Source organism: Paroedura picta, chromosome 16, assembly GCF_049243985.1.
Source record: "Paroedura picta isolate Pp20150507F chromosome 16, Ppicta_v3.0, whole genome shotgun sequence".
NCBI classification, from domain to species: domain Eukaryota; kingdom Metazoa; phylum Chordata; class Lepidosauria; order Squamata; family Gekkonidae; genus Paroedura; species Paroedura picta.
Genome location: NC_135384.1, coordinates 25770087 through 25783338, shown reverse-complemented (window position 1 = coordinate 25783338; position 13252 = coordinate 25770087). Strand labels below are relative to the sequence as shown.

Below are 13252 nucleotides of genomic sequence, written 5' to 3'. Positions count from 1 at the left end.
CTGTCCCAACTTCCCCGGAGAAGAGAAGCCAGGTTTTACCTAGGTGGGCAAGGCAGGTGTCCTGTAGTGTCTCACTTACGCCCCTCCCAATCCATCCAGTGTTCATTGCATCATCAGGGGAGGGAGCCATTTAAACTGTGACTGGAGAAGGAAGGGTTAAATTGCCATATTTGACCTGAAACTGCTTATGGATTTCTTCCTCTCGCAATATCAGGGCTGGGTATTTTCATTGGGGAGAGGGGATTTGTCACTTTATTTTAAAATATGCCATTTACAGGTGGCTCAAAATGAAAACAAAAATCCACCATGTATAAGAGGCCAAAATATAATTCATGTGTCATTCTAAAATTTAAAAAATGCTAACAGGATCGGTATCGAAATGTTTGTCAACAATGACACTCTACCCCCGTTTAAACAAAAATGGAGTACAAAGTTTTATTCAAGGCATGAGCAGGCACGTTTGTTTGTTTGTTTGTTTATTTTCTTAGATTTTATATCGCTCTCCCATATGGCCCAGAGCGGTTTACATGGGAACCTCATGGGATACATAGAACATCATACATTAATAATAGTCACAGCAACATATCAATATCAATTCTAACAGTAAATCTGTAACATCAGGCTCGCTGTTATAATAACTTGCTAAGGGCTAAGTGGGCGGAGAGTGGGTGTGGCCTGTCTGAGGCAGGGCCCAATCAGGATGCCCAACAGGATGCTGGCATGGTAGGGGAACCGGCGGAGGGGGGCTTTCCCTTGCCCGTTAGCCTGTGAAGCCGAAGCGGCCAGAGGGCTTCATGGGCCAATGGGAAGCTGACGGGGGTGGGGGCTGGTGGGGGGGGCTGGTGGGGCAGGGTTTTCCCTTACCCGTTGGACCTCTTTCAAAGCCTATTTTTAACAGCTCATCAGTCCTTTTGAGTTCAGTTGTAGTTCACAAAAGCATAGGAGACATAAAACTGTCCATGTTAATTAATGGCAGACGCTTTCCCAGTTGTGAAAAGAAATAATTAAAAGAGACTAGTTGCTGGCCCTGTCCGTCTCCACCCAAGTGGGGAAGCATCCCTGCAAGTGATAGGCCGTGTTGGCAAAGTTTACTAATTTGCCACTGATTTACCTTTTCTGTATATCTGTAATCTCATGATCCTTGTTCCATTTTGTCTGAGGAAGAGTGCTTGCACTCGAAAGCTCACGCCTTGAATAAATCTATGTTGGTCTTAAAGGTGCTCTTGGACTCTATTTTTGTTATGCTACTTCCGTCCAACACGGCGACCCGCTTGACCCTATTCAAACAGTTTGCATGCAAATACAATTGTCAATACATACACAGGTTAAAGGGATGAATGGAATGAATTTATTCGCAGGGAGCTGGAAGTGTACTGCAGAATATGTGAAGTTTGCAGTGGGACAGAACAATCATAATAAGGTCTGTGGGGAGGATAGTCACTCAGAAAGACCTGCCCATTAAGGAAAATTAGATTAGGCAGATGAAGCTGCCTTATCTTGAGGCTGAGGTCTTTCTACCACCTGTTAACTTGGAGAGCAGGGGTGGCCAAACTGTGCCTCTCCAGATGTCCTTGGACTACAATTCCCTGCTTGGCAGGGGTTCGTGGGAATTGTAGTCCACGGACATCTGGAGAGCCACGGTTTGGCCATCCCTGTTGGAGAGGCTGGAAATAGGATCTGTGACTTTCTGCATGACAAAGCTGATGTGGTACCACCAACTTTCCATGTGAACATGCATTCAGAAAGACCTGGGGAGTTACAATAGTGCAGGGGTAGTCAACCTGTGGTCCTCCAGATGTTCATGGACTACAATTCCCACGAGCCCCTGCCAGCAAATGCTGGCAGGGGCTCATGGGAATTGTAGTCTATGAACATCTGGAGGGCCACAGGTTGACTACCCCTGCAAAAGTGGAACCTGTCCTTGGCAAATACGAAGCCTAAACGCATTCCTTATTCAAACTAACAACGAACAACAAGACCACAGAACTGAACAGAACTACGCCAGTCTGGAGCAGGAGTGAGTTTTAAGCTAAAGGTGTAAATATGTGGGAAATGGGGAATAAAAGAGGTAGAATCCACCAGGACAGAGGTGCCCAGTCTCCCAGATGTGAGGTCTAAACAGCAGAGAAGAGCAATCTGCCAGCTCTTTGAGTGTAGCAGAATAGTTTGGGGAAAAGGGGAGAAAGTCCAAGACAGGGAGCAGGCTGTGTAGAAATCAGGACAGAAAAACAAAAGAGGCAATGTTTTGGAAGCCTGGGTTGCTGATCCTTTTTATAGCCAGAATCAGATTCCTGGCCCTGAAGTCAGGCTAGAAATACTGTTTGGCGTCCCTGGGATAACATAGGATCTTTTCAGGAATCAAAGGATTGCAACAGCAGACAAAGGGAACCACTTGGGGATTGGGAAACATCAGGAGAAAGCTGTAGAAAACAATTGGTTGCCACAGAGGGGAAAGGACTGGCCTGGGGAATAGAGTGAATTGTTTGAGAGAAAGCTATCGAACTGGGAGCTTGCTTCTCGAATTAGCATGAAAGGCCAGCAGGAAGGGAAGTTATTGATAGAATTATAATTCAGAGTACATTTTGTAGATTTGTATTTTTGGGGTGTTTTAAATTGTATGATGTTTTACTTGTTTAAATTGTTATATGATGTTTTATTGTTAACCGCTGCAAGCCAGCTTGTTGGGAGCGACGGTATACAAATCTAACAAACAAACAAAACTGAAGGCAGGGAGCTGATTCTCTCCCTGAAATTTTTGCACTGAACAGAGCTGTGCATTTGTGCGCATGCACCTGCATGCGCTCAGACAAGGAATTAGGGTGCTGATCCCTGTCATTAGGAAATCTGTCGTGATTCCAGGAGATCTCCCACACACACAACAATAATTCTGCAATTTTGGTAACCAGCGTGGTGCAGTGGTTAAAAATGTCGGCTTCAAATCTGGTGGCCAGATTTGATTCCCCGCTCCTCCGTATGCAGCCAGCTGGGTGACTCTGGGCCAGTCGCAGCCCTGATAGTGCTGTTCTGACTGAGAAGTAATCTCAGGGCTCTCTCAGCCTCACCACCCTCACAGGGGGTCTGTTGTGGGGAGAGGAAAGGGAAAGCAATTGTAAGCTGCTTTGAGTCTCCTTCGGGTAGAGAAAAGCAGCATATAAGAACCAACCCTTCTTCTTTAGTAATATCAGAGCTCTCTTAGCCTCCCCTCCCTCACAGGGTGTCTGTTGTGGGGGGAGGAAGGGAAGGCGATTATGAACTGCTTTGAGACACCTTCAGGCAGTGAAAAGCGGGACATAATAAGCAAGTCTTCTTCTTCTTCTGAAGCTCAGAAAGATCTCTGTGTGGACGTGACCTTGATTGAAGGGGCAGGCCCTTCATGTCAGCAGGCCTGTGGCTTTCGGGCAGTTTCCCAGCCCCTCCGAAGTCAAACCACCTGCCAAGAGAAAGTGTGGTGGAACACTTCCCCCTCTCCCCTTGGCTGGGCCGGGAACTGGGCTTGCTGTTCATTTGTTTACTGCCCAAAAGCATCTTGTTTCTCTGCTTCGGTAGCTGCCCCGTACCCTTGAGCGCTAGCAGTGATGGATGGGCGCCGTTTGGCTGTTATTTATCTTTCCCAAACAGAGAGTGCCAGCAACATTCTGGGCTCCCCATCCGTTACGTTCTCCGAGACTGCCTGAGCGATGTGCCGCTCCCCCACTGCTTGCTTCTAAGACGGATACTGCAAAAGACCGGCCAGATGTTTGGAAGAAACCCGTCCTAAATCAGGATGTCAGTCACAAGGGATGGTGGGCAGAAGAGGTCCTGCAACCAAGGGCGAAAAGACCAAGGGCAACTAAAACAGAAGGCAGGCAAAGACCATTTGAGTTCTTAGAGAATCATAGGAGCATAGCGATGGAAGGGACCTCCAAGGACATCTAGCCAACCCCCTGCAGAATGTAGGAAACTCTCAACTACCTGTCCACCCACTGTGACCCCAATTCCATGCCCGGATGATGCCCCTCTCAAACTAGAAACCCTGGCCAGTCTGGCCTGAAGGAAATTAGCTTCCAAAAGTAGTGATTGGCATTTCCCTGGGCATGCAAGAAAGGGCACAAGAACCAAGCTCTGGCACAATCCCTTCTGCCCACCCACTCTGGACAAATCTGATAACTGAATGACAACTGCTTCCCATGCTGTTCAGCCCACCCTTTAAGAACTGCCCCCCCCGGGTCATACTCTCTGTGCCCCTGCTTGCAGAGGGAGCTTGAGGGCACCCTGTAGAGTTACCAACCTCCAGGTGGTAGTTGGAGATCCCCTGGGATTACAGCTGATCTCCAGGTGGACTCTTATGGTATTTCACCAATGGAAGTCCCTCCCCTCCCCGAACCCTACTCTCAACAGGCTCCATCCCCAAAATCTCCAGGTATATCCCAGCCTGGAGCTGGTAACCCTAGAAGCCAGAACCAGGACTTTTTCAGTGGTGGCACCTCACCTTTGGAACACCCTCCCCCTTGAGGTTCACCTTTTGATGACTTTACTGTTTGGGTACTAGGTGGGTGCTTCCCCATGTAATAATACATATTCAGTCTACTTCAGCAACCATTTCCATGTGGATTTTGCCATTTCGCAGAGTAAAAGCCAGTTGTAAGGTGCAGTGGAAGTCCAAAATTCTACATCTGGGTCGCACACAAAAAAAGAAACATGCATACTGGACGGGAGATTCAATTTTGGGTTGCAGAGTTAAAGGTGGATAACTTTTTAGCTCTTTCTTTCTTTCTTTCTTTCTTTCTTTCTTTCTTTCTTTCTTTCTTTCTTTCTTTCTTTCTTTCTTTCTTTCTTTCTTTCTTCTGAGATCTCATGAGATCAGGTTAGGATTGGGGCTATGCCCAGTACCCAGCAAACCCAGGGTCTTGATGGCAATGCTAGTGGATACCAAGCACAAGAATCACAGTCTGGGGTAGATATTCATTCATTCATTCATTCATTCATTCATTCATTCATTCATTCATTCATTCATTCATTCATTCATTCATTCATTCATAGCTTGATTGCTATCCTGCCACTCCTGTAACCCTAACCCCAGCCCTAACCCACAATAAAATCCCTCCCCATAAAACATAACCATAAAACTCCACCCACAACAGCAGAATAATGCCCTTCCCGTCCCCCCCCAAGTGCCTTGGGGGCGTGGGTTAATAGGGAGCAATGTAATGACCACGTTCTCTCTTTGACCGGGAGGGGGCAGATCTTAACTGCCCTGGCCTCAACCAAAGACCTGGCGGAAGAGCTCTGTCTTACTTGCCCTGCGGAACTGCATGAGTTCCGTCAGGGCCCTCAGCCCTCCCGGGTGCAGAAGCAACCCCAGTAGCTATTATTTATCAAAATGCACCAGTAGGATTTCCCCAGACCTCAAGTTATCAGAAACTGGCCCTACCCCTTAATTGGAACTACTACTTAAACTTCTCTTGAGTAGAGTTACTAAGTCCTGCTTAGCTACTGGCAGGTGATTTGGAAGGAAGGGTTGCAAGATATTTATACGATTTTAAAAATGAAGGAATGGAAAGAACCCATCCTTGCACAGAGAAAAACAAATCAATGTTTGGGTACAGCGACTGCCCCCCCCGCCCTTCTCGTTCCTGCCCATTTACATATTGTAATAGCTATGGATTTCTACCTATGAGGTGTGGAGGAATGTCCCCTGTTCTGACAGGGACTGATCGAACTTGATTAAGTGGGCAATTACCTCCCAAAGGAAGCTTTTTAAATCGGTGTGTCCCCATCTGCCAGGAGTACAGAGGGATTACCAACACACGTTTCTAAGGAACGGAGGGCAGGGAGCGTCCGGTATCCTTGTACTGGTCTGCAAATGTAGAACTAGGGCTCTGTGGTGTGTGTGTGGGGGCGGGGGTGAGGGGTGCTGCACCTTCTGGGACACTGAATCCTTGATTCATGCAAAGATCGCCACACGGGTGTAACTGCAGAGTTATTCCCCGCTGGAATGACAAAGACAGGTTAAAGCACGTGGCTATCTGCAGAGTAGTCTTTGATTGCCAGGTCCCCCTTTGACCACCTGTGTGGAATGGAGGGGAAAAGTTACCATATCTAAGTTGGGAAATGCCTGGAGATTGGGGGATGGAATCTGGGGAGGACAATAGACCTCAGTGGGGTACGAAGAAGAAGAAGAAAGAAGAAGAACAAAAAGAAGAAGAGTTGGTTATTATACCCCACCTTTCACTACCCTAAGAGTCTCAAAGCGTCTTACAATCGCCTTCTCTTTCCTCTCCCCACAACAGGCACCTTGTGAGGTAGGTGGGGCCGAGAGAGCCCTGACAGGACTGCTCTGTGAGAACAGCACTGTCAGGACTGTGACTACCCCATGGCCACCCAGCTGGCTGCATGCGGAGGAGCGGGGAATCAAACCTGGTTCGCCGGATTAGAAGTCCACGAGTGTTATCCTCAAGAATAGTTGTCCTCCGCTTCTAAATGACTTAACTTCATTTTGGATTTGTATGTCTATTTTGCACTTTGTCCAGTGTATGGTGCTAAAGCGTTATACTGTAGCATAAATTGGTAGTAGCAGTAGTTGAATTTACCACATTTTAGCTCTTCGACTCCTTTTAATCCATTTGGTGTCATTTTACGGATTTGCCCTTGCCGATGTTAAGCGTTCCATTCTCTGTATCGATGTAAATAGTTCTATGATCTTCTAAAAAAAGAAGATTTTCAACATCCAATAATCCACCTTATATATCCAATTAGAAGTCCTGCACAGTTTTCCTTTTGTTTTATTTTGTTTCTTTGATTATAGATCACTTCTCTTGCTGAGACTCATGGTTTTATTGATTCAAGAGAGGACACCTCAAAACAACACCGTAAGGACACGGCAATTGTCAACGTAATTAGAGAATGTGTCACTCAAACTCGGCTAGTAAAGCAGGAGTGAGAAACTGGGGGACGATATAGTGAAAAAACATGTTTTAATGGGCAATTTTCATTGAATAAATCCAGATTAGAAGAAGAAGAAGAAGAGGAAGAGGAAGAGGAAGAGGAAGAGGAGGAGGAAGAGGAGGAGGGGGAGGAGGGGGAGGAGGGGGAGGAGGGGTTGGTTCTTATATGCCGCTTTCTCTACCCGAAGGAGGCTCAAAGCGGCTTACAGTCACCTTCCCATTCCTCTCCCCACAACAGACACCCTGTGGGGTGGGTGAGGCTGAGAGAGCCCTGATATCACTGATCGGTCAGAACAATTTTATCAGTGCTGTGACTAGCCCAAGGCCACCCAGCTGGCTGCATGTGGGGGAACGCAGAATCGAACCTGGCATGCCAGATTAGACGTCCACACTCCTAACCACTACACCAAACTGGCTAAATCAGTGAGCACTACATAATCAAAACAAAGACGGCCTTAAATTTCACGGACGTTAAGTGCTATTTTATTGACTTTATAAAAATGCCCTTTTAGAATAATTCCGTTTTACAGCTTCTCGCCTGTTCTGCACACTGGTTCTCCCTTTAGGTTTTGGTGTAAATTGGGACTTGGCAGGGGATAATGAGCAGTTAAATCTCGCAGATATGAATTGCTCCTACCTGTCAGGGTAAGAACTGATGCCAGGTTTTCCTCCTGAGTCAAAAGACTGTGTGGGAAGTCATCTGCAGCGGCTGATCCGGCAGATGGGAAACTGAATTGGTAAGGCGGGGAGAGGGGGGCTAAGGGCCAATATTGCCCTGTAGAGGGGAAGCAGTGGCTCAAGAGTAGAACCCGTGATTTGTAGTGCAAGAGTTCCCAAGTTCAAACTCTACTACTGCTATTACAATAACAGTAATGGAATTTTCATGGAGTCACCAGCCTCAAGGTGAGGTCTGGTAAGCTTGATCTCCAGGCAACAGACATGGATTCCTCTAGAGCAGGGGTAGTCAACGTGTGGTCCTCCAGATATTCATGGACTACAATTCCCATGAGCCCCTGCCAGCAAATGCTGGCAGGGGCTCATGGGAATTGTAGTCCATGAACATCTGGAGGACCACACGTTGACTACCCCTGCTCTAGGGAAAATGGCTCCTTTGAAAGGTAGACTCAATAACATTATACCACTGAAGTACCTTCCTTCCCCAAAATCCCACCCTCCCCAGGCTTCACCCCCACTCTTCAGGAATTTCCCAATCCAGAGCGGAAGACCTCCTTCCTAGGGAACACCCTATATCTCAAAGATTTCCCAAACAAGCTCAGTTAACCCTAAAGAAGGGTTTTATAGGAAGCTTTCCTCTACCGTAAGAGGTGTTGAAGTGGCTTACAATCACCTTCCCTTCTCTTTCTGTCCTCACAGCAGACCGCTTGTGAGGCAGGTGGAGCTGAGAGAGAACTGGGACTGGCCCAAGGTCACCCACCCTAGCTGATCTGGTGCCCAGGGAAGGTCGGGCTTGGTTTGGGGTGGGGGGCAGGGCATTGTGATGCGGTGGGGCAGATTGCACTTCCAGTTTCCATTTGAATCCCAGCTTCTTGCAAGGCAACGAGCATCATACAGGGTGGGAGACCCACGTTTGTAAGGCACCGCCAGGATGGGAGTGCTGGCAGTGTGAACAGGCATTAAACCCCCAACACCAACCCCCCTGCACAGCTTAGGAAGATAAAAACGGAAGGCTTTGAAAGCCTACCTTGAAAGAGAGCAAACAGCTCCTCGTGGGCTGGAGTTCAGGGAGGCAATTTTCTTGGCGATGGAGATGATAGTTTTTTGGAGAACTGCCTGTTCCGGAGCATGTCGGAGGAGGGGCTGCCGTTTGCACCTTTGGGTGGTAAGCAATTTGCAGAAGCTAATTCCAGAAGCCTTCAGAAATGATTCACTTAATAGCAGAGGCTGGGGGTTAATTAAGCTCAACGTTTCAGAGGGAAGGAGCAGCACCGTTAAATCGTAGGCTTTGTGCAAATATCGTGAGCCATATGGCCTCCAATATTCAGCTGGACAAGGGGGGCAGAGTTGGAGAGACCTAAGCTCTGTAGAAGAGCCATCGGAATTCACAGGGCTCGTTCGTCTGGAACAGGGGTAGTCAAACTGCGACCCTCCAGATGTCCATGGACTACAATTCCCAGGAGCCCCCTGCCAGCGTTTGCTGGCAGGGGGCTCCTGGGAATTGTAGTCCATGGACATCTGGAGGGCCGCAGTTTGACTACCCCTGGTCTGGAATATATCGAAGGTCCATGGCCCTGTGTGCCAATGTACACCCCCCAGACCTGACGCTTTTACAGATGAACATACGAAGTGGCCTTATCAAAAGTAGGTGGAACCTGGTATTGATTGGCTGTGCTGATTTTTAAAAATATGACTTTGGCAGCCGCTGCCCCACCATAGCAGAAGTGTCTTTATGGAGCGACTGAGCGTCAGCCGAGGTGACCGTTTCGGAGCTGGTTCCACCTCCTACAGCACCCGCTTTGGGGTAACTGTTTTGCGGCTGTGCCCAGCGCACTGGGACAGAATCCCAAAAGTGTGTACAGGATCAAAAAAAAATGTGCGGGTGGCTGATGAAGGAGATGTCAGGCAGCTGGAGCACCGAAAGGACATTGGCATACTGGCACAACTTCACACTGAGCAGGATTTCCCTAATTAGGGACAGAAGAAGAAAAAGAGTTGGTTCTTATATGCTGCTTTTCTCTACCCAAAGGAGTCTCAAAGTGGCTTCCCTTTCCTCTCCCCACAACAGACACCCTGTGAGGGAGGTGAGGCTGAGAGAGCCCTGAGATTACTGAAGAAGAAGAGTTGTTTCTTATAGGGTGCTTTTCTCTACCCAAAGGAGGCTCAAAGTGCCTTGCCTTTCCTCTCCCCACAACGGACACCCTGTGAGGGAGGTGAGGCTGAGAGAGCCCTGAGATTACTGAAGAAGAAGAGTTGGTTCTTATAGGGTGCTTTTCTCTACCCAAAGGAGGCTCAAAGTGGCTTACAGTTGCCTTCTCTTTCCTCTCCCCACAACAGACACCCTGTGAGGTGGGTGAGGCTGAGAGAGCCCTGAGATTCCTGCTCAGTCAGAACAGCTCTATCATTGTTGTGGCAAGCCCAAGGTCACCCAGCTGGCTCCATGTGGAGGAGTGGGGAATCAAACCCGGTTCGCCAGATTAGAAGTCCGCACTCCTACCCACTACACCAAGCTGAACCTCCCCAAACAAGGGAACAATCTTTTATAAATGGAGTGGACTTTGATTTTCACATTATAGCCCCTGCGTGGACTGCACTAAAAAGATTTTCCTCATGGTTGTGCTGCTTGCCGCCGGCATAATATTTCAGAACTGTGCAGTGGCCCACAATAACGTCTCCACAAGAGAGCTGCTAATACAGTAAGAATAAATGGGCAGCTTTAGTATCCTTCAGGGAGCTGTGCATTCTCCAGATCCATTTAATTGTTTGTAATGACAATTGGATCTTGACCGAGAGAGTTCAGGGTAGCTGATTTTCACCAGTTCGTTGAAGTTAAAGAGGATTGACTCTGGCCTGTATTTGGACAAGAGGCCATGAAGGAATACCAGGGTCACCACGCAGAGGCAAGCAATAAACACCTGAACGTCTCTTGCATGGGAAATTCTACAGAGTCGCCATAAGTTAGCTGTGGCTAGAGAGCAAAAACAACAACAACAGATTATAATCAATATCATCATCTTTCAATTTATTACCCGCCATGCCCAAATGGCTCATGGCGGGTTAAATCAGTCTGGATAAAACCCTCCGATAAAACCCCCATTAAAACCCCAGGCATAAATAAAAACATCATAATCCAATAATCACAATACAACCAAAAGGAAAGATGCGGTGGAAACACAGTTCAAAACCTACCCCTTCTCCCAGTGCAGATCTCATAAAGGGAGGGGATCTTCCTTGTGACGCCAGCCTCAACCATAGACCTGGTGAAAGATCACAGTTTTGCAGGCCCTGTGGAATACCAAAAGCTCCCGCAGGGCCTGCATCTCCTCTGGGAGCTCATTCCACCAGGTAGGAATATGTGGAACCACTGAGGTCACCAGAAGCATAGGTTGTTCCAAGAGATGCATGTGGTCTGATAAACCAGTCAGTCGCCGCCTTCTCCAGCTAAAAGGACCAGGTGGGTGGTGACAGGACAGACCTGTCAAGATGGCTGCCATTTTGGGCTGCCTCAAGAGTCACTGCCATTCTGAGTAGACTATACTGGCCTTGGTGGACCAAGGGACTCATTCAGTAGAAGACGGCTTCCTGTGTTCATATGATCGAATCCTTGCTTATTTTATACATTCTCCCTTTAGGTCATATGCTCGTGTGTTCCTTTGGCCAGATGTTGGAATAATTAACCACGTTGCATTTCTCCCAGACTTCTGGGTTTCCAGCCTGCCTGGATGTCACTGGCAGCATCACTACGTCATGCTCATTCTCTGCATCTGTCCCTACAGGCCCGCACTGCAATGCTTTAGTGGACCTGATCGGGACATGTTGGCCTTGGAGTGCTGCAGGACAGCTGGTGGCTCGCCCGTGTCCGGAGTTCTTCTTCGGAGTGAGATACAACACCACAAGTAAGCTGGGCAAGAACTGGAGGGACCTAACGCCTGAGGTGGAATTCCTAGGGTAGGGTCTCCGTGAAGCATTGTTAGCCAAAAGCCAGAGTGAACCAAAAGGTCATGGATGCTGAATAGATTCGGAAGGATAGGCACTTGTACAGCGTTCAGAAAACCAGGGCTTGGGGAATTTGTAACCTAACACACAGTGAGCTACCTGGGACTATGTCTTGATGAGACCCCATAAACTCTGTTTGGGCATAGATAGGAGCAGTGGTGTTTTGCATGCATGTTTTGCATGCTTTGGTGAGCATGGATGAAATTGGGGGCTGGCTATTATAGAAGTACGCTCCTGTTAGATTTCACTTGGGATGGTGCAATTTGCTCATGTCTCAGGCCTTCAGATGCTGTTCATCAGATAACAATCTGGAATTCCCTAGAGAAAACTTTTTTTGGGGGGGGGGAGAATTAAATGCAGAGTGCATGCACTGGTTGCAAATTAAGTCACCCCAACGTGACTTCAGTGAAAATCAGAAGTAACCTGTGCATGCAGGCAAGGCCTCTCTCTCTTGAGAATGGGAATTCTTGGCTTTTGCACCAAACTAGCTGGGACTTGCAGCTGAAGTCCCCTCTGTGGCACCTTGGAGCAGGGATCCCCAACAGGGGCGCCTGGGGAGCCCCATGGCAGCTGCCAACCCCTCTCCTGGTGCCCATCAAGTGATTTTAGAATGTGGGTGGAGCCAGGTGTGGCTTTTGACCAGCAGCGCTTCTGATTGGCCAATGAAGACTTGATTGACTGTGCTGATTTCTAAAACATTGCCTTGGCAGATTCTGCCACCATATTACAAGGTCAGCTGTGGCAGCGATTTTGTAGCTGCGCCCACTGCCCCACGTCAAGGTTACAATGTTCCCCGTAAGCTCAGAAAGGTTGGTGACCCCTGCCTTGGAGATCTTTTGTGGGCAGTGGTGTTCTGAGGTTCGGATGTATCTCCATGATGTTGATTGATGCCCATTTTGTACAGCTAAATCCAGAACCTTCCACTGGGGCATATTCCAGAGTGGGGGTAGATTCCTGAATCTTTGCAGGGGGAGGAGGAGGGCGGACCCATCTCCGACGACATGTTCTTCGGTATCTTTGAGTATTTCTTTTGCAATAAAACATTTTGCTGAGAATCGACACTTACTGGAGCCGAAGAAGGAGAAACTTCCCACTCTGTTCCTTTGTTCCGAGCCAGGCAGATGCTAGAGCAGAAAGTGCTATTTTGGTGCTTCAGTGGGGTGATGGTTGCCAATCACAAAAATGCAAAATGTACGGGAGTCATGAATTCCCAAACCTGGGCAAAGACTCCCTCCAGAGAGGAGAGATGCAGGAGCTTTCATGGTTCCAAAGAGCCTGTAAAACGGAGGTGTAGGAGAGGCCAAGGTGTAGGAGATTGAAGGGGCCCTTCCACAACTAAGAAGAAGAAAAAGAGTTGGTTCTTATATGCCGCTTTTCTCTACCCGAAGGAGTCTCAAAGCAGCTTACAGTCGCCTTCTCTTTCCTCTCCCCACAACAGACACCCTGTGGGGTGGGTGAGGCTGAGAGAGCCCTGAGATTCCTGCTCAGTCAGAACAGTTTTATCAGTGCCGTGGCGAGCCCAAGGTCACCCAGCTGGTTGCATGTGGGGGAATGCAGAATTGAACCCAGCATGCCAGATTAGAAGTCTGCACTCCTAACCACTATGCCAAACTGGCTCTCTACAATTGACACCCCTGGGGATTAGTGCCCTGAGGGGC

General features: G+C 48.1%; 1 protein-coding gene across 1 annotated transcript in view; it reads left to right on the top strand.

Moving 5' to 3' along the window:
- CRHR1 (corticotropin releasing hormone receptor 1) overlaps positions 1 to 13252 on the top strand; it is a 49784-nt gene that overhangs the window by 21901 nt on the left and 14631 nt on the right. The window contains exon 3 of the mRNA XM_077313849.1: positions 11375 to 11494. Within this exon, the coding sequence (XP_077169964.1) occupies positions 11375 to 11494 (120 nt within the window). The remainder of the gene's footprint in view (positions 1 to 11374; positions 11495 to 13252) is intronic.